General features: G+C 50.8%; 8 protein-coding genes across 8 annotated transcripts; 2 read left to right on the top strand and 6 right to left on the bottom strand.

Moving 5' to 3' along the window:
• Positions 1 to 398: 398 nt before the first annotated feature.
• Positions 399 to 1,704, top strand: N7496_002789 (uncharacterized protein; the record flags this gene model as incomplete). The annotated part of the gene is made up of 5 exons (XM_056695720.1): positions 399 to 540; positions 601 to 620; positions 680 to 716; positions 772 to 1,324; positions 1,377 to 1,704. 5 exons carry the CDS (start codon positions 399 to 401, stop codon positions 1,702 to 1,704), a joined length of 1,080 nt encoding a protein of 359 aa, XP_056557932.1.
• Positions 1,705 to 1,806: 102 nt separating this feature from the next.
• Positions 1,807 to 3,984, bottom strand: N7496_002790 (Zn(II)2Cys6 transcription factor; the record flags this gene model as incomplete). Its single annotated transcript, XM_056695721.1, has 5 exons — positions 1,807 to 2,226; positions 2,284 to 2,629; positions 2,687 to 3,266; positions 3,321 to 3,904; positions 3,953 to 3,984. 5 exons carry the CDS (start codon positions 3,982 to 3,984, stop codon positions 1,807 to 1,809), a joined length of 1,962 nt encoding a protein of 653 aa, XP_056557933.1.
• A 345-nt stretch (positions 3,985 to 4,329) lies between these two features.
• N7496_002791 (threonine aldolase family protein) lies at positions 4,330 to 5,427 on the bottom strand (the record flags this gene model as incomplete). Its single annotated transcript, XM_056695722.1, has 1 exon — positions 4,330 to 5,427. One exon carries the CDS (start codon positions 5,425 to 5,427, stop codon positions 4,330 to 4,332), a length of 1,098 nt encoding a protein of 365 aa, XP_056557934.1.
• Positions 5,428 to 6,258: 831 nt separating this feature from the next.
• Positions 6,259 to 8,300, bottom strand: N7496_002792 (uncharacterized protein; the record flags this gene model as incomplete). Its single annotated transcript, XM_056695723.1, has 3 exons — positions 6,259 to 7,893; positions 7,976 to 8,140; positions 8,214 to 8,300. The coding sequence occupies 3 exons, from the start codon at positions 8,298 to 8,300 to the stop codon at positions 6,259 to 6,261; spliced, it is 1,887 nt and encodes a 628-aa protein (XP_056557935.1).
• Positions 8,301 to 9,947: 1,647 nt separating this feature from the next.
• Positions 9,948 to 10,598, top strand: N7496_002793 (uncharacterized protein; the record flags this gene model as incomplete). The annotated part of the gene is made up of 1 exon (XM_056695724.1): positions 9,948 to 10,598. The coding sequence occupies one exon, from the start codon at positions 9,948 to 9,950 to the stop codon at positions 10,596 to 10,598; it is 651 nt and encodes a 216-aa protein (XP_056557936.1).
• A 429-nt stretch (positions 10,599 to 11,027) lies between these two features.
• On the bottom strand, positions 11,028 to 12,953 carry N7496_002794 (ATP-binding protein; the record flags this gene model as incomplete). Its single annotated transcript, XM_056695725.1, has 2 exons — positions 11,028 to 12,847; positions 12,911 to 12,953. 2 exons carry the CDS (start codon positions 12,951 to 12,953, stop codon positions 11,028 to 11,030), a joined length of 1,863 nt encoding a protein of 620 aa, XP_056557937.1.
• Positions 12,954 to 13,970: 1,017 nt separating this feature from the next.
• On the bottom strand, positions 13,971 to 14,822 carry N7496_002795 (carbonic anhydrase; the record flags this gene model as incomplete). Its single annotated transcript, XM_056695726.1, has 1 exon — positions 13,971 to 14,822. The coding sequence occupies one exon, from the start codon at positions 14,820 to 14,822 to the stop codon at positions 13,971 to 13,973; it is 852 nt and encodes a 283-aa protein (XP_056557938.1).
• Positions 14,823 to 15,516: 694 nt separating this feature from the next.
• aarA (L-aminoadipate-semialdehyde dehydrogenase) lies at positions 15,517 to 20,168 on the bottom strand (the record flags this gene model as incomplete). The annotated part of the gene is made up of 8 exons (XM_056695727.1): positions 15,517 to 15,814; positions 15,873 to 16,216; positions 16,282 to 17,678; positions 17,744 to 18,182; positions 18,238 to 18,554; positions 18,611 to 19,661; positions 19,745 to 19,850; positions 19,909 to 20,168. The coding sequence occupies 8 exons, from the start codon at positions 20,166 to 20,168 to the stop codon at positions 15,517 to 15,519; spliced, it is 4,212 nt and encodes a 1,403-aa protein (XP_056557939.1).
• Between the last annotated feature and the right edge of the window lie 209 nt (positions 20,169 to 20,377).

Consider the following 20,377-nt stretch of genomic DNA (forward strand, 5'->3'; position numbering starts at 1 on the left):
GAGTGTAGATTGTGGAGCCTATTGTTACTCACGAAAATCGGAGGCAACCATGTCATTGGGACCCGCCGCGTAATTGACTCCGACTTCCGAGCATGGTCAAAGTCTATCGGTTCATTCAGCAATCATAGATGACAATTAGTGAAGAATGGGGCCCGGAAACCAGCCGCCTGGAGTTCTGGACTATTGAGCGTATGGTCAATAGTGTTCCAAGTTCCACTATTAAACTTTTTTTGCCGCCTACCGTCGTTTTGTTTTATCACGAACTGCGAATCGAACAGTGGGATCGACGAGGCTCGACCGCCGTCATATTCTTTTATTTGTCCAACGGCTCCCAATACTTCCTTTTTTTCGCCTGCAAACAATAGCATTTTGTGTGTGATTTTGGCGTCGGCTTCAAGATGACCACGAGCCAACCACACGATGTCTACCACACGGTTAATCTCGTAACGCAATGTCTGTGCATTCCGATCGTCTCGATCTTCGTGGCTTTGCGCTTCTACACCCGATGGCGATTCAAGCAAAGCCTCGGCGTTGAAGATTGTAAGTTATGCTTTCTAGAATGTTTTCCAAGGTACTTTTGCTAACCTTTTATGATTCTAGATGCGTGCGCTGTGGCTTGGGTATGACTTGCATTGACTAAATGTGTAGTACGTGGAAGTATACTGACATCATCTAATAGGGGCTGTTCATGGGATACTGCGGCATCAGTATTGTCAGTAAGTGTCGAGTATATGCCGGGCTTGTTGAAGGCGGCTAGCTGACCTCTTTCAGTCGGAAAAAATGGCGGAGGTTACCACTTCGACCAGTTAAGCCACGAAACCCAGGTCCAATACAAAAAGTTCTGCTATATCGCCACCATCCTCTACTGCCCGATGGCCCTCTTCGTCAAAATTGCCCTCCTATCGATCCTTACTCGCATCTTCGCTCCGTATCGTGGAAAGGTGTGGTTTATCTACATCCTACTCGGCTGCCTATGCACCTACTACATCATCGCCCTCATCATTAAGATCCGAATGTGTTACCCTATTCCTCTATACTGGCTCGGAGAACTACCAGACGGCCAGAAGGGATCTTGTCTTGATCAAACGGCTGCCTTGATCGCCGACTCGGTTATCAGTGTTGTTAGCGACCTTATCATCCTCGTCCTACCGTTGCCATTGACTTGGTCCCTACAAATGTCGCGCAGTCGGAAACTTCGCGTTATTGGACTCCTTGGTGCTGGAGGTCTTGCTACTGGATTCAGTGTGTATCGGCTGATCCTGGTGCTGAAGGATGGCAAGTCCTCTGATATGAGTATCTTGTTCATGTGTGTTATCATGTCTGGGTAAGTTGTTCCACCTCGTCTTTGAAGTTGTATCATTTCTGACAATCACCAGTAATGCCGAGGGTGGTGTCGGATTGATTTGCGCCTGTCTTCCCATTCTCAACGTCCTCTACGCCCACTACCGGAAAGAGTACTCGTCCCAACGATACTACAACCAGAGCTCCGATATTCACATGGGCGACCGCAAGTCTGGGAACAACTCTCAGTCTGCCAGCCGCTTTGGCAAGACGCCAAATTTCGGTGATCAAAATGATCAAAGCCATCTGATCTCCTTCGCTGGAGCCCCAGAGGCAAGCGACTCCATCTATAATGATGATGGAATTAGAAAAACGGTTGCGGTGTCGCAGACCGTGGAAAGTGCTGACGGCGATAGCCGATAATACGAGTAAGAGATGTACTATAGAATATACAGAGATACCACATACTACATAATAGATGTTCAACGATTCCTTTATCCATTGAGACTTTCCTCACTTGAATAGCTACCTCATCGCAGAGTTCGGATCAAACAATCCTGAGTGATGCCACAGTCCATCCAACCCAGAGTCAAACCCGACAGACCAAGACGCATCGATGAAAGGCCATTGAAACATGTCAGTCTCAAGATCAGGATGACTTCCTGTGGCACTTTGATCTTTTTGGAAAAATGCGACTTCGCTTTCGTTGCCAGGGGATGAAACTGTTGGCCCATGTGCCTGGTGCGTGCTATGTACTCCTCGAGCCTCCGCCGTCATTGCTTTGGTTGTATGTAGCTCACGATTTGGACGTGAACGGATGTCACCATATTCGTCCAAGCCACCCGCCAATGCAAACCGCCTGGGGCTGTGCATGCCCGATTCTGGGTGTGTCTGGGTGCTTTTCACAGTCTCGTAGAATCGGTTCGCATCTTGCACGGTTCGCCACTGTGATTTATTAGGTTATCTGAATACCGATAGGGGAGTTTTGGAATAATTTCTCACCCAGCTTCGACCAACCGGCCACAATGTACTCAGTCGTTCGAGGTACATCATGTTATGTGCCTTTTCGTCCTCTGCTCTATCGAGTCCTCCTGGATATCGTTGGGGAACGAGAGTCCCATACATGTTAATGTGTGCAGCAACGAAGACGCTAAATCCCGAGTAAGGGGTCATCACGGATGCCTCGGAGGCTTCCAGTGCTGACAAAATGCTGCTGATATGCTGTGCAGCTTCAAATAGTTGTTGAATTGTGTCAGGATGATATTGATCATCGTCGGTCATGTCGTGGAAAACATCGGAGTGCGGCTTGAGATTAGACAGAAAGCGATCACGGTGGAGGAAGACGATGCTGTGGTTAGATGATTAGATTCCTCCTTAGCTGTGTGGAGGCATTTTCAGAGCGTACCTCATGAAATAAAGCAGATTGATATATGCAAACAATTCTCCATATCCCAAAGCGACATGAGCCTGGGCACTAGTATCAGGGTATCTGACAGTCCTATCTTGAAGTGACCGCCATTCGTCCAGCTCAGATTTGAGCCGATGCCAAGTTTTATGGAGGGGTGAGGTTGGCGATTCATCGGAGTTGAAAGATGCCAAAGAGCGCCGGTGTTCGTTGGCAAATCTAAGAATCCGGACAAAGATATCGAACCCTCTGATTACTATGGCGAGGCCATTCTCAATTGTCAGGTTGTTTGCTTCGGGACATTTCTTGTTCATGTCAACTGGCATCAGCCTCCTTTCTGGTAATTGATTGAACGTGAAGTCGCGGTCACTGATAGGAAGCGGGACTGATATTTGAGAAAATGATAGCGCGAAATGTTGCCGAGCACCTGAGCTCAGCTCACAGTCCTGTGCGAAGCAGCACCAATAAGTTCGAACAAGCTGCTCGTATTGGGTTTGAGATGCATGGAATTCGTGTGGACTGTATTCCATGCTGTCGTCTGCCATTTTTAGAAGTGACTGGATCATATATGTGGCCATCCCTGATGAAGTCAGCCTTAATCCCCATGTTGAAGATAGCCTTTTCCCACACATACCACTATACATCCAAGCCTGATAGGGCCTACCAGTGCCCCATTCGTAAAACGAGATCATAACCAAAGACTGAGCGAGATAAAGTGAAGGGGCCTCCATCACACGATGTGCAAGATGTTTCTGCGCGTACCCCGCATACGTCTCCTCGTCTTCCAACCCATCGCCGCTCATGAAGCGCACGCATAGTGAGAGAAGCGAAGCAATAAAAACTGGATCTACCGACTCAAGATTTGACGAGATATCTGATATCAGTGAAGGGTAATGCAAAAAGTTCGCAATCGGGAATTTCTTCCGATAAATCTCAACCGCACTAATGATTGTCGACGCAGACAAGGACGCGATTGGATCCTCAGGAACATCCTTGACATTGCGAGAGTTTCTCCGAGTTGTGTTATGGCCACCCTCCGGTGCAGACGATGAATTGGCGGTAGCTTTTCGCTTTCGCGAGGACGTCGATTTGACTACGCCGTTGCCTTTTTTGGGCCTTGATTCCCGGGGATCCGTTAAGACGCAGTCATCGGTCTTGGCTTTTTGACATCTTCGACAAGGTGGGGTCCCTTCATGGACGCATTTCACCTTTGCTCGCCTGTTGAGGTTAGAATAAGATCTTAAATGCTTGTGTGGGCAAACATACCGACAGGCATCACATGATATGGATAGCCTCATTGGAGGGTTCGGAGCGAATCGTTAGCAAGAGACGATCTGGTAGTCAAATCAGCTCCATTTGTGAGTCCTCTGGGTAATTGAAAGGTTCGATTGTGATGGAGGGCTGCTTTCAAGCTTTATCGCCGTGAGGGGCGAGTAGTAGGAAGGAGAGAAGCATCGGAATGATCCCGAGAATTCAGGTGTCCATTGTACTGTACTGTCTGCAGTGCCATCAAGTCATGTGACATCTAAACTATTCTACTTGAACTACAGTACTAGTCAGGTAATCTTTGTGGGGAATCTTATGAAAATAATATCTGAATTAGGCTCTATTAGGTAATGCTTAGGTATCTATATGCAACGCTCCTAATCAATGCAGACGTCCTTGTTCGCGACCGTCCACTGTAACACCGACGCATTGAACTTGTCGACCTGCAACTCGTCCGTAGCCCAAGAAGTAACAATCCTCACAACGACCTGTCCATCATCCAAATGTTCCCAAGTATAAAACCGGAATCTCTCTTGCAGGGTCCGAATCAACCGTTGCGGCAGAATAACAAACACCTGATTAGTCTCCGTCTCCGCAGCCAATTTATACCCCAAAGTCTCGAAATTGGCCGAGATCTTCTCAGACATGACATTGGCATGGGTAGCCAGAGTGAAAAACAGGTCATCCCGGAACAGCTCCATAAATTGAACACCCAAGATACGGCCCTTCGCCAGCAAAGCGCCGTGCTGTTTGAGGTGGAAGACGAATCCCTCTGCGAGAGGCTTCTTCACCACGATGGCCTCGCCCATAAGCGCACCGGCCTTGGTTCCACCGATCCAGAAAATGTCGGCGAATTCAAAGATATCTCGCAGAACCATGTCATTTTTCCTCGAGCACAAGGCGGTTCCGATTCGAGCTCCATCCACCAGGAGCAGGAGATTTAATTCTTTGCATAGCGTAGAAAGAGCGCTCATTTCGCGCTTAGTATAGACCGTTCCAGTCTCCGATGCATTAGAAATATAAAGCAGACGAGGCTTCGCCATATGTGGGAAGAACTGATTTTGCTGGATGGCTTTTCGCAGATTTGTCGGGGTCATCTTTCCATCGACTGCAGGGACAAGAATAAGTTTGTGTCCAGTTGCTTCAATCGCGCCAGCTTCTTTGGATGCAATGTGTCCAGAATCCAGAGTAATAACAGCCTCATACGGACGGAGGCAGCTGGCGATTGAAATGAGGTTTGCAGATGTTCCACTGGGAACGAAGAAAATATCTGCCTCATCCTCGGTGCAATTAATCCTTTGGCGGATCAATTGTCTGGCTTGGTTGGAGTACTCATCATTTCCGTAGGAGACTTGTTGTGTTGAATTTGTCCGAAGAAGAGCTTCCAGGATTTGTGGATGGGCTCCCTCGCTATAATCGTCCATGAGGCTGTATGGAGGACATGCCTCGTCTTGGCAAAGACTGGTAGAGGGCATTGTGTACTGCCACTGTTCCCGATTTGGATATAGTTGAGTTTAAAGAGGAAGGCTTGGATGTGGAAAAGAGATGCGACTGATTTTTTTTGGCTGGAAATCAAAATCCTCTTTGTGGCGATTTGAGTCACCCAAAGACCTAAATAGAATCGGCGGGAATAAAAAAAAAGAGGGAAGGAGCCGGGAATGGAGTCTCGGGAATAAAAGTGGCATTATTCCCGAGACCCGCGATCCGGGAATCCCTTGCGACCCTCATCAAGTTATTCTCATGTAATCGGTGGGCCAGACCCGGAGATGCATTTTTCGACCCAACAAAGACAAGACCTGATGATCAAGCTTGCATACTAGGCCGGTGCAGGCCTCGCTGGAAGACTAATAGCATCGTCAAACCGGGTGGGTTTCCGGAAATCCGGCGGCTGCTCGAACGTCGGCCTGTGTACTCCGTAGTCCTGCAGCAAATGTCTTCACGGAAGACCTGGAATGAAAAGTCAGTGCAACATCAAGGGGCATGGATCCCTTGATCAATGGATGCCCCGCAGCTGGCAGGTTTGACAAGGTCCACTATGGTTATTCTCGGGGTTGTGTGGGCACATCTATCATCCTCGACGGGTTAAAGACAAACAGGGGAATCGAAATCAAATTGTTGACATGCAAACAGATCCAATTGATGCGCTGTATTGATCAGCTGAGACGGTAAACATGACCAGCTTGGAGGCTATGTACGAATGAAAAAAAAGCACGCCATACCAGTGTAAAAACACTAATGTACACATAAACTCCCGCAACCCATGCATGCACGATGGTAAGTCAAGGCAACCTGTTACCTCGAGGAACTCAATCGGTCATTTCCGGTCGGAGATAAGCTTCTTCCTCAGGAATTCCTTCCTCCATGGGAACACGCTGGTATAACCGGACCCGCCAGCCACGAATCAGCATATAGCTCGCCATGATACCGCACATCAAGGCCAGGAGCAAGATGAGGGCGAAAAGACCTCCTATACTGCGAATCGTCTCGTACGTGTTCATCAAGGTCAACGTGGCCTTGCGAATTTGAGCATCCGCCGTATCATCCGCGGACGGCAGAAGGTCATCGTCGCTGGTCCAATCATCTGCGACAGTGCTAGTGTCTTCCTGGTGGATGGTCGCTGGGTTTTGAGGTCGAGGACTGGAAGAGTACCCGTTCCACCCGGAGGTCTCCCAGTTGGGGAAGCTGGTTCGGTGCACCTTCGAAATGCCAAAGGCAGTGCCGTTGTGGTCGACGGCCTCGACGGTGACCCAGTCGAGATATCCCTTGGCGATGAACATGGTCTCGAAATCGGTCTTCGACGCATTGCCTACCAATACAGGCTTGTTGAATTGGGATGCCTGGGCATAGAAGTTCCAGTGGGCGATATCGGTGGCACCGTTCCAGCTGACCCAGAACGTGGTAACCAAGTTCGACTCGTCGGTTCCGACCACGGATGAGACAACGTCAGGAGGAGTGTGGGGGCGACCAGTGAACTCGAACTTGTAGGCACGATAGTTGGAGTAGCGAGGGGAGGTGAATTGAGCACTCATAAGAGGATCGCCCTCGAGCGAGAACTCGGAGATATAGCCACCTTGACTCCAGCAAACAAACATGTTCTGGTTCGGAAGCACCTGGGAGTTACCACGAAGTCGAGTGAGATCGCCATCGGGGCGATTGTAACGGTGGAGGACCCGAGCGGTCATAGGCACTGTCCCCGATTCCACCTCGATGATCAAAGCGGAAGAGACTGACTCCTCGGCAAATTCCTCATCGGATGCATTGTTCAGGAAAGAGATAATATGATGAGTGCCCGAGGATTCCAAGAACTTGGCATCATGTTGTTTTGAGAAAGTAAATTCCTGGACAAAATCGCCACCATGCTGTCCATTGAGTCTCCAGATGATATGACCATCCACCCCAGAAACCAGGTAGAGAGTGTTAGTGAAGCGCATAGAAATCAGATAATCGCCGTTGTCGTTCTTGTCGACTGCGTTGATGTGCACGTAATCCCAGCCAGGGGGACCCTCCACCCCGGCATAAGGGGAATAGTGAACACTCTCAGCCAGGGGGATCTGATTGTACGATCTCCACTCGTAAGTCACCTCGGCAGTGTTCAGGTCGATCTCAGCGAAGCCGCCAGTCTGCAGCCAAGTCTGTTCCTCAGGGCGACCATATTCTGCCAGAGAAATCTCCTCCCTCAGATAGACCGTCGTCAGGGCGGATTTTCCGTCCTTGAGGACATTGAACTCATGGATATCGAAGAGGCCGAGATCTTGTCGCAGAGGAACCTTTTTGAATACTTCATAATTTTTATCCAAGATCATTCCATATCCACGTGAACTTGAGTCGTAGGAATATTGCGAAATTAAGGAGATGTGCGGTTCATTGCCAATGCTGTGGATGACCTTGAAGTCGAAGACATTATGATTGTCGAACATGGGCGACCCGGTCCAGATGAGGTGCTGTAAGCAGAAGGATTGAGTTAGTCAGGCCTTGATACGGTGGTCACACCAAGAAATAGGTGATCTATCGAGGGCAACATACCCCATCTTGATCGTAGATATGCGGGCCAACCTGGTACTGCTCGTACAGGCTGGTGGGCTCATCCGGAGAGATGTGTAAATACGGCGAGACAAACCAGTATCCCGGCGCAACACGACTGCGGTCTTGGTAGGTGATGTCGAATCTGACGGCTCTCACATCCGGAAGCTGGACAAGAATACGAAGATTAGCCGATCCACCATCCACATCTGGGCACAAAAACGAAGCACCAGCCACTCACGGTCACAAAGGACATCAAATCATCGTCGGAGTGCCAGGCAGCGACATTTTGCAGGCACAGCAGCAACGACAGGCCGAACCAAAGCATTGTAGTTCAAAAGAGGGACGCGGTTAAACAGAATTGGCCATGAAGGAGAGGAAAGGTGGCCGAAAGATAAGTCGGAAGGCCCGGTCGCATAACAGAAGAACCGAGGGGCGGCGGGCAGGCGAGGAGGGAGAGTGTCAGACGGGATGGAGGTTTGGGTTGGACCCCAGTGGGGCCAATTAGGGGTCGCGACAAGCATTTGGTCTGGGCCCCAATGACGCAGTCCGGTTGTGTACCTGAAGTCTCGAACAATCAATCCATACAAGGATAACTATTGTTGACGCTTGATGAAGGATCCACATAACCATCAAGCTTCAACGAGGTAACTACGGAGTACACACAGTCGTATTCCACTCTTCGTATTGCTATACCCCATGAAAAGATCAACGGCTTATCACTCCAGACACGGGGCGTTCTTTACGCGTAAAACCCCTGGAAATGGACCCTCCCTGGTTAAATTCCTAGCATAACTACCGAGCCGCCAGGGATCTCGTCCAATCGCGAATGAGGTTGCCTTCCCAATGAGATTGTGCTGTTAGGAACTATTTTCAACACGAACGCTTTCATCTACCACGAGGGAATTATCCATTTCTCAGAATCTGTCGATCTTCACTCTCTCAGGGGGTGGCGAAGGTAGTCAAACAAATTACAAGTCAGGTGACTCGGGGCAGACCCCAGGCTTAGTCATTCCTGGCCTCAGGCCACATGAACCCATTACTAGTGACTCTAGTGAGAAGTAATTGGAATATAACGACGTCGTAACCATGAACTAGCATAGTATCCAACGCATATCAGATTGTGGGGTTTAAGCTCTGCCCGTCAGATTTAAACTACAATAAAAAGCGGGGGCGTTGAATACGCTTCAGTACCCAACTGAGACAGGACCCTGTTTTGACATAATGACACAATAAGGCGCCATCCAATCATGACACCGATAGTCCCGATAGACGCCGATGTATAGCCTTGACATGTAGAATATAAGAACCTGTTTAATAGACCCTGAGAATGACAACTCATGAATAGCACAGCTAGGTATCGGTCCACGGCTTTGCACCACGGCAGTCCAGCTGGGGCTTCTAAATATCATGATATTTCGTGCTATAACCTTGTGGATGAATGTGTTAGCGCTGATACCCTTCTATATCTGTATGCTCTAGGCTAAAATATCTAGAACATCCAACGGATCGTTTTATCTGCTCGGTATTTTTACAATCCGGGCGATGGCCACACTGCCGCATCCACGGATGTACCCAGTTAGAGAATAATTATTTTCCACTTCAAACATCGAGCGACATTCTTACCACTGGTAGCTCCACCATTCCTACCAATCGATGGCGAGACTGTGAAAACCTGGTACGGCAATAAAAAGAGAGGCCTATCTCGCGATGCTGCATAGAGAAGTGCTCCGCCACCCTGTTCTAGGTTCGACCCACCCGACACGAGGTCTGCAGTCAGCCTCGAGTTCATCACGAGCCATAAGGTTTAGAAGTCATGTACACGGTGGGGTATTTTGCCCTCAGCCCGGCGAACATTTCACTAGAAATAATATTATAAATGGTGTCTTCCATTCCTTCCATATACGAAGCTCATTTCCGACGCATCGAGGGCATCCTCGTATAAAAAGGAGTGTCCTCCGATACCACCCTCAACATGGCCCATCAACCAGAACGTCAAAACTCAAACAATATCTCTACATACGATGAGGACCTCATGGTATCTAGTCCCACATCACGACTATTCCATGTATACAACAAACGGCGCAGAAACGACTTCGCCATCTCCACAGCAGACAAAACCCCTTTAGCATACGTGCGATGCTCAACTTTCACCATCGGCAAACCTGACCTGACATACCACGCCGGTGAAACAGACCAAGCCCCCGTCGCCGCGATATGCAAATTCATCAACTTCTCACGGCACTGCAAAGTCGGATTTGGCGATTCAAACGATCCTAATATCGTCTGGGAAGACTTGAAGCGGTACAAATTAACGACTCACTATCGGATTGAAATGACGCTGGACGGAGACGCGAGAAAGGCCTTTGTGTGGAAACGAACACATAATGCCGGTATTGGAAATGATACGCCGTCTAAGCTGAGCACGAAGAATTTCAAACTTATTGACGAGCAGACGGATGAGTTGGTTGCAGTCTATTTGAACAATGGAGTTAAGAGTTGGGAGAAATGTGGCAAATTTCAGATCAATGTCGACTATGGGAGGCAGTTTGATGTAATGGTGCTGATCACGGGGTTGTCGTTATTGGAGAAAGAGAGACGTCGGGAGAGAAGACATAATAGCTAGAATGAAGCATTGCTTTAATGTCTCCTGATGTATAAAATTGAGTTGTTTACATTATGATCCGTCCGGACGTGGCAGTCCAGGCCTTGGAATGTAACTCGAATACTCGAAATGCGAGCTGAGTTATATAGCCTTAGAGGGCTTTACCTTTTTAGTGCTACGATCCAAAAATACTACGTGTCTCATGTGTCAAGGAATTTCCGTAACCAAATATTTCACTCGCTCAAAACTTCTGGTCTCAATGACCCTTTACTTGTCTGCTTAGGCCTAGCATGCACTACTTGATAGTGAAACTACTCTTACTTGATCAAGAGCTCTCTCGAGTAAGAATGATTGTGTTCTTCCTATCACTAATACAACATAGCAATATTCAGCAAAGTAGCAATATGGCTTCAATCAACAACCAACCAAGCCGAGCTCACTGAAGCTCGTTCAGTTAATATTCAGCGCATTGCTATTCCGTAGATTGAGCACAACCTGAACATGCTCGAATCCCAACTCCTTCTGCTGAGACCAAGCCAACAGGCTAGCAGTCTTGATCGTATTCTTGATCTGTCGACCGTTCAGCTGCGCAACGGCCAACTGATCCAGCTGTTCATCCGAGAAAGTCACTGTGTTGGGAGAGCGAGTCAAGAACTGGCTCCAAATGTGTCGTCGCGAAGTGGCGTCGAGTTCCTTGTAATTCAGCGACAGATGAATCCGAGATTCGAATGCCGGATCGATGTGCTCGGCACGATTGGTTGTAAGGAATAGGATGCCCTCGTAGTATTCTAGCATTCGCAGGAAAATCGATACCAGCTCGTTGCGTTTCAGGTCAGTCGAAGAGCGAGCTTCCATAAAGACATCAGCCTCGTCAAGTAGGAGTACAGCACCCCATTTGGGTACCATGCGGAGGATGTCCTTCAAAATGTGCTCAACAGCATCAGCGTTGGTACCTAGGTCGCCTGCGCTCATGGCGTACAGCGGAACCTTCATCACCTCGGCCACACTCTCTGCGGTCAAAGTCTTACCCACGCCCGGGGGCCCGCTGAGTTGTAGGATAATGCCACGACCCTTGCCACGAACGACGTCGTCGAAACTGTCCAGTTGCTTGGACTGGGCCTTGGCAATGGCCAGAAGCAGGTCCTTCAGGTCCTGCTGCTCCCGAGGAAGCACGAGAGACTCAAAGGCGTGAGAGTTCCATTCAATATCCGACGCGTTTTGGATAGAAAATTTTAGCCATTCCTTGTCATTCAGGGAGTAGCCGTAGACCATGTCGGAAGTGATCATGCGCTGGTCGTCGGTCAACTCCTTTCCTATGCCCTTGGACCCATGTACCCGGACAGGCCCGTGTGAATGGAAAACACCGAAGGCCTCAGCGTCGATAATGATACGACCTTTGACGTGGAACTGTCTGGGTGGGCCATAATCCGAGGTTCCAATGACCAGTCCTTCATATTGCCGGTAATGGTATCCTTTGTGCTCCTCCCAGCGCTTTCCCCGGGCAATGAGGTTCTTGCGCACAACTTCCTGTTCAGGATGATGCTTTAAAGGATAGACCGACAGAGACGTGATGGGCTTAGTTCCAATGAAAGAATCCACGGTGAACTCCTCTTCCTTGTAACCGAAGTTCTTGCCATCAAAGTCAATGTGTTTGCAGGTGAGGACCCATTCGCCGGACCGGCCGTTCGTCACGTTAGAGAAAAGGTATGCCCGAGGTGTGCTGCCGTTGCTGATGACCACGTCGTTGGGTTCAAAGAGTGTCCAGATAAGCGGGTGTGTGATGACGCCGTTGCGAACCAGGTCCTTCTTGCGCGTAAGCATGCCCTTCAGTTCCTCTTCAAAGACCTTGTGGAAGAGATCAACGTGTTCTTTAGTAGTGGGATCCAGCTCTTCCTCTTCTCGAAGCTGGACAAAGTTCTCCCACCGATGAAGGAGAGGCTTGAATGGCCGAGTGAACTCAAGATGGTCAAGAGAAGCAGTCACTCCGGGGTACCCCTTAAGGACCTTCCCCAAGAAGGTCTTTAGAGGCTCGCTTTGCACAACAACCGACTTGATGGAGAGGCTCTTCCATCCATCATAGCATTTGATGTTCCGTACGATCAGTGCGTATTGTGCAGATTCATTGTTTTCGACAGGCTCGACCAATGTCTCGGGCAGGTCCTTGGTCCACGATGTCTCTCCATCTTCATCGGGCTGGGTTTGATAAAGGTTTCGGACGTCGCAGATAGATCCACGGGGGGCATACACAATCTCGGGCTCGTCTGATCTCTCTGCGGTGTACGTCAGTCGAAGAGGCTCACGGTATTGAGATATGCCCAGCATTGTTCACTTACCCGATGCAGGCGTAATGGGACTGCTGGTGGTTTCTTCCGCCATGGTAGAGAGAAGTGAAAGAAAAGACTGTGTGTTGTGACGGGATAAGCGGAGGAGGAATAGATCAGGACGTAGATTGAAGCCGGAAAGAACGCGGGATATGGACAAGAGAGACCCTAAGAAGTATGGAAGGAGCTCCAGATGCACTTTCTCCCAGCGATCGCCGAAATATGCTTAGCGGAGAAGGAAAGGCCTATGGAGTGTCAAAAATGGAGAATTAGGAGAAGTCCATCTAATTTATAAATTTTGCTAGCATTGGATCAATTTTAAATATGCATGATAGTATCAACTACTTGTATAAGCAGCTAGGGTATGATGTTGTCTCACTGAATCGTTGTCAGGTATGTGCGGCTTTCCCGCCTGTCAGCCTCAAAGCTCCAAGCATTGCGGCCTAATGCATATCCTATCAGCTCAGAGGATCATATCAGGGCGTTCTTTCCGATGTTCACTAGAATTAGGCTTCCGCTAGTTGGCATCTATTCCTAGGCTATTCGGGGCTGAGTTCAGGGAGTGTACTCCATTGGTCTTTAATGGCGGGGTATTGGCATCTTCATGATGCTATTGGATATTGGGAGGTGATTATGTCCGTTCCATGTTAAAAAACAGGATCAGAGTCAGTGCCTGTTTCTTCTTTTGGGAGGGCGACTGTCAGAACCTTGCCACAGCATCGCCTCGGAGCATGGTTTCTATACAAACAGAGCCTCAATACTGCTCCACCTTGTACTACATGTAACCCTGGAAGGTTCATGTAGGAAGGTGTCATCGTCCAACGCTAGGGTGTCCCAGACAAACAATCTACCAAGGCTCAATGCTTGACGTTACACAATGCAAGGAGCCCGTATTTTGTTAAAGCCTTACAAGGTTGACAAAAAAGAATTGATCTGGTCATCATTCATCACTTTGTATATCACCGCAAGAAGTTATCTGTATACTCCACTAACCCCCGCTTTATGCTAGGTACATGTGCCCCGTTCGCCCCAAATATCTTCAATCTTTCCAAATGGTATTCGTCTTCAATATTTAAGCCTCGGTCTTGAAAGCCACCAACCGGGCCTTGATAGCCTCATCCGAGTCGGAGGTATCCAACTCGCGAAGGACACCAGAGCCAACGTCGTAGATCAGACCATGGACCTCGAGACCACGCTCTTGAATGGCCTCCAGCACGACGCTCTTCTGAGTCACAACGTTCAAGCTCTCGCGAACGTTGAGCTCAACCAGCTTCTCAGCCGCCTTGTCGGGCGAGAGCTTCTGCAGAGTGGCGAGGTTGCGCTCGCGCACCTGGCGCAGAGGCAGCAACCAGGGGTCCAGGATGCCCAACTGCTTGCTGCCCATGGCGGCAGCGACACCACCGCAGGATGTGTGACCGCAGACCACGACGTGCTTGACACGCAGGTGCTTGACGGCGTATTCGATGACGGCACCCGAGCTCAGGTCACCGGGGTGCAGAATGTTGGCGATGTTACGGTGGACGAAGACATCACCGGGAAGGAGACCGAGCATGGAGGTCTCGGCACATCGTGAGTCAGAGCAGCCGAGCCACAGGATCTGGGGCTGCTGGCCATTGGCAAGGGTAGGGAAGAGGTCGGGGTGCTCGCGAGCGGTCTGGGCAGCCCAGTCCTTGTTCTTGCGCAGACCAGCGGCGTACTTGTCTGTAGAGTCCGAGTCGGTGGAATTAGTTTGTGTGGTCGGTGCGGAGGGTTTGTGGTTGGCGCAGTAGGAAGGGGCGGAGGTCGAGAAAGGAGAGACACGAGGCATGGCAGTAATCAAAGGAGAGGAAGAGAGTGTCAAAGGCTGACGACCTGCGATCTGGCCAGCGGCCTCGCTGGCGCGAGCGAGAAAGCGAGATCGCATCGCGAGTCCTGCAGCGCTCATGACGAACGGTGGGGTGAAGGAACAGGTGTTCGGGGGTAAGACCAATGAGAAGGAAGGAAAATGAAACACCGGACACCACGTAGAAGTACAGAAAAGAGTATGAAAAGAGTCACAACCCCGGCCACCAACTTGCCCTGGACTTTGACTGCAGAGGGAGCGCCGCGAGTATCCGACGACCGCGGAGGAAATTGAGAGATGTTGGGGAAAGAATTGGGGAAGAAGGAAAATCCCGCCAAGAAATGATCAGAAAGGTTGACCGGCCGTGCACGTACCTTCAGACATGGCGATGGATTTATCTTCGATGTGAAATTGGGATGAAGAGAGAAAAAAAAGGCTGAGAGGAGCAGGAGAGTGAACTGTTTATCAATGTGTAGTAGAAGAAGGAAACAGGAAAAGGAAGGAGAGTCTGAGCCCAAGGCGGGTTGGCAGTTTGGAGGGGCGATTCTTTCCGAGGAGAAATGGAGAAATGGCTGGTTGGCGGGATCGGCGGCTGCAGTTTTTGGTTGACCGGGACGATCTATACATTTTCTAGGAAAACATGGCGCACCACTTGGCAGCTGGCGCTGTCTACGAGTACCCGAGGGATAATGCTGAATTGGAAATTTATTCGTTCGCAGATAAAATGCTAGCACTTTTCTACATAACCAAAATCATGCCACCACTGGCTATAATATATAGATCACACCACTAGTCTTTAGGCGGCACCACCACGACCACCCACGTTCAGAATCATCTTCTTTTGCTCCTCCGTAATGGGCACGGGGGGCAGGGGCCGGGCACCGGCGACGGTGGGCGCAGGGAGGAACCCAATTGCCACAAGATAGGAGGCATACAACCCGATCAACTCGACGGTAATACCGGCACCGGCAGAGGCGTCAACGCCAGACCAGGCCGCATCAGCCTTCAAGCCGGCAGAGGCGTAGGTGTTGTCCAATTCGGGTGCCTTGCTGTTGGAAGGCAGGTCGGAAACCACGAAGTGGTAAAGGGGCATCCTAAATAATCGTTTAGTTGATCGCTCAGAGCAGAGGGGGGATTGGAGAGACTACTTACAGTGCATGCTGAGACTCCTTGTCGTTATGCTGGCCGTCATTAACGTACTGCTCCAGAGAAGACGCCCATGGGATATAATCAATCTGCTTGATGGGGTATCCGTAAGTCTCCAGAGCTCCAAGGAACTCATTGAAGCGGAGACGCGGCTGTCCAGTAACGTGGACAACACCAGTGGAGTTGGTAGGGGGGTGGAAAGCAGCCGAGATAACAACTCGCACGACGTAGTCGGATGGGCAGGCATTGATGGAGTTGCCGATATTGGGGCGCGAACCCAACTGAACGCAACCCTTCCAGAAGCGAGTCAGGAAGTCGTCAGTCACACAAACACCCGATGTGGAGTCACCCTATTTGAAACAGTAAGTATCCGAGTATCCTGATATTGACGGATCGATCGGCAGTCAAAGCTTACCAAGATATATCCAGACCGGATGATGCCGGCCTTCAGACCACGGGCCCGTGCTGCGCGAACTAGATGCTCACCAGCCCACTTACTCTGGCCATAGCCTGTACCAAGGCCAACGGCACTGCCTTCCATATCGTCGTCCTCGCTCACGCCATTGCCACCGGCAGCAAGGCTACGGTCAGATTCCTGCACGTAGTGGTCGTTGTCCAGGGCACTAGTAGAGCTGACAAAGGCAAAGTGCTTAGCCTTTCCGGCAGCGCACAGCTTCAATGCATCGATAGTACCCAGAACGTTAGGGCCCCTGAGGGTAGAGTAAGGGTAGACCCAGTGGACAAGAGCACCGTTGTGAATAACCACATCAACACGGGTGGTCAGATCATCCCAGACAGACTGAGACAAGCCAAACAGAGGCTTGCCAAGGTCACCACAGGGGGTTTCCAGGCGGTTAACCCATTCCTCGTCCCAGAAGCCATAAGCACGGCAGGTCGAGCGAAGACGCTCGAGAGCCTGCTCCTCGCTCTTGGCTCTGACAAGGGCGACGACCTTGGTAGAAGGCGACTTGCGAGTAAGGAGGTCACGAAGGATATGAGCACCTAAGAAACCAGTGGCACCGGTAAGGAAGACAGTCGGCTGAGTAGCAAGCAAGTCTTCGGTTCGGGTGGGGAACTTCTCGGGTAGCTCGTTGACCAGCTGGCGTGCATCCTTTGAATAGCCGTCGTCCGGCTCGTTGGTATCCTGGTCAGCCTTGTCACTGGTCGCAAAGGCTTCCACGTCAAGCAAACGGTCAATCTCGCCTGCAAAGCCCTTGAGGGTTGGGCTACGGAAGATAGCGCTCATGCTGATATCAACGGTACGCCACTTGCGACGCAGTTCGAAGAACATCTGCTGGGCAAGAATACTGTGACCCCCGAGATCGAAGAAAGAATCATCAGGTCCGATCATACGGGCAGTCACGTTGGGGATCAGCTTAGCCCAAATCTGGGCGAGAGCTTGCTCAGTCTCAGACAGCGCCTGGATCGCAGAGGAGCGACGACGAGGAGCAGCAGCGCTGAGTTCCGCGGTGTCGGGGAAGGGCAAGGCAGGCTTGTCGATCTTTCCGTTGGGGTTGAGAGGCATACGCTTCAGCGGAATGATCACCGTTGGCACCGCATAGGCAGGGAGCTTGCTGCGGAGGTGGTCACGGGCATCGTTGCGCAGAGGAAGGAATCGACGAAGCATGCCGACCATTCCTTCGCCTGAGTCATCATCCGTGAGGCCCTTGGACTCGAGCCACTCTGACCACTTGCTCATATCAGGGACGAAGTAGCTGACAAGAGTAGGCTCCTCAAACTTGTCACGACGGACAAGAGTCACATTCTCACGAACCAGGGGATGGCGGGACAAGTGAGTGTCAATCTCACCCACTAGCGAACAGTTAGCTTGAATAATCCTCACCATCACCGCACGTCAGCAAAGGGACTCGACATACATTCAATACGGAAGCCACGGATCTTGACTTGAGAGTCAATTCGGCCGGAAACCTCGACATCTCCAGAGGGAGTGTAACGGCCAAGATCGCCGCTACGGTACAGGCGATCTCTAGGACCGACGTAGAACTCCCGCCAGGGCTCGTTGCTGCTCTTGTCCTTTGCAGTCCAAACCTCGGGCTTCACGAACCAGTTGGTCAAGAACTTCTTGGCGTTCAGATCAGGGGAGCCAAGATAGCCCTCAGCCAAACCAGCGGCGCGAACATAGACCTCACCAACCTCACCGATAGCGCACATACGGGTCGGGTCGAAGGGGTTCACAACCAGCATCTGGACATCCAGCATACCACGGCCAGCAGGGATGATGTCCTTCATGGTGTCCAAGAAACCTTCCTGGCTGGAGTAGCTCGGAATCTCGTAGTAACTGACGGCACGTTGAGTCTACTCCTGGTTAGCCTCGAGGAACTATCAAATTGCAGGGAGATCATATCCTTACCTCAGTTGTGCCGTACATGTTGACAATGGAGACGTTGGGAGCAAGACCCTGAAGCGAGCGGCAATCACGCTTGATCAAGATGTCTCCGACAAAGAAAGCGTGGTGCAGAGCCGGGAACTGCGCAGAAGCACCACCCACAAGAATCTGACCCATGGCGGGAGTAAGATGGGTGACGGTAGCACCGTAGTTGCGCATCCACTCAGCCAGCTTCTCGTTCTGGATGTCCTCCTTGGCTGGAACCAACAGCTGAGCACCCAAGAACAAGGGAGTAAAGATATCACGCTGGATGGGATCGTGGGCAATTCCAGATAGCATGGCTTCAAAGGGAATATACATTAGAGTCGGATACTTCTAGTTTGATGGAAGAACTTACAGAACTTGTCGTTCTCGGACAGCTTGAAGGTCTCGGACATCCAGGGGAAGTAGTATGCCAGACTGAAGTGGCGACCGCGAACACCCTTGGGTCGGCCTTCCGAGCCAGAGGTGAAGGAAAGGGTGGGGACTGAGTCCGGACCAACGACGACACCAACAGACTGAGAGCGCAGGTCGACCTGCTGGGTAAAGACATCCTGGCCCTCGATGGAGCCACCAGTCAGACTACCATCGTCGTGGAGGGCGAGAGCCGGAATTTCAGTGCGGAGCTCCAGATTCTCGTTGATAAACGAACGGACAATGTCCGACAGTTCCCCAGCGTCCGTAGTAGCCTTGGCAATGTTGATCAGAGCACGGGGACGGGCAACGTCAAGGTAGATATTCTGGCGTTCGGGTGGGTAGGCGGGGTCGATAACGGAGAATGTAGCGCCAGCCTTCAGGATACCCATCACGGCAACCACCAAATCCACACCACGGTAGGCGTACACCATGACAACCTCTCCTCTCTGGATGCCGGACTGAACCAAGTGGTGCCCGAGAATGTTGGATGCCTCGTTAATCTGCTTGTATGTGAACTCACGGTGGGGGGAGCTGCTCGACTTGGTCTCCACGACGCAGAGCTTCTCAGGGTGCTTCTGCGCATTCTCAGCGAAGATATCGTGGATGGCACCACGGAACTTGGACCAGTTGAGATCAGCAGTGGGATCGGGAAGAAGCGCAAGCTGGTCCTCGGTAATCATATCGATACGGCCCACGGCCTCCTCTGGGTTTGCGGCAGCATTGCTGGCAATGCGAACCAATTGCTTGAGGATGGTGGCGATGCGTGCACTAGAGAAGAGACGCTGGTTGTAGTATGCGCCAAGCTCAGATGACACATTGATGACCAGATCAGTGCTATCGAAGGTGTTTGCGGGGTATTCTTGTGAGGCGGCAGGGGCATCGTAGGCAGCGAATCGGAAAAGGATGGGAGTGCGTTCGGACTTGGACTTGTCTTGAATGTACGAACGAAGGCTACCCAATGGTACGATATCGGAGGCACACTCATTGAAGATCTAAAATGTCAAGATCTGGTTAGAACCAAGCTGCTGGGGCGAGAGATATGAAGCGAGTGCCCGTAGGTATATAGATAGCGCACCTTGTCAACCTTGGCATAGAGCTGGCTGAAAGTTTCGGCAGGGTCATAGAAGACTCGAAGCACGAAGGGGCGGGAGTCTTCGGCCAAGTTTGTGGCAATTGCAATACTATAGTCATGATTAGCCGCCCATTCCCACACAGAGCTATAAGAAAGTGATGACGCACTCCTCGTCACCGGTCAAACGAGCGACCAGAAGCACAAATGCGGTCAAGAAAACAGTGAACTCGGATGACGAAGATCCGGAGAGCTTCTTCAGAGCCAATTGAGTCTCCTGGGGGAGCTCGAGGGTCTCAAAGGCCTCGATGGCCCGCTTGGTATCGGCTGGGGTATCATAATCCCTGGCAAGAGGAGAGACAGTGAGGTTATTCAGGCGTTGCGCCCACCTCTCCAGGCGGTCCTGTAGCGAAGCGGATCCCACAGCCATGGTGCTGTGCAATTGCTTCGCGATGTAATTTGAAAACGATGGAGAAGGCGAGATGAGTCAAGCCGCCATTCTTGCGGAGGGGCACCAAAAAAAAGGTCCGATTTCGCCGTGGGCGCCCCGCGGTTACTATTGGCCCCGGCCCCCCACACATCGTTAGATGCTTCACCGCCTTGCTCTCATGCGTCATTTGTCGCTAATCCCGCTATACC

This window comes from Penicillium cataractarum (genome assembly GCF_028827025.1).
Source record: "Penicillium cataractarum strain IBT 29864 chromosome Unknown utg000002l, whole genome shotgun sequence".
Classification (NCBI taxonomy): domain Eukaryota; kingdom Fungi; phylum Ascomycota; class Eurotiomycetes; order Eurotiales; family Aspergillaceae; genus Penicillium; species Penicillium cataractarum.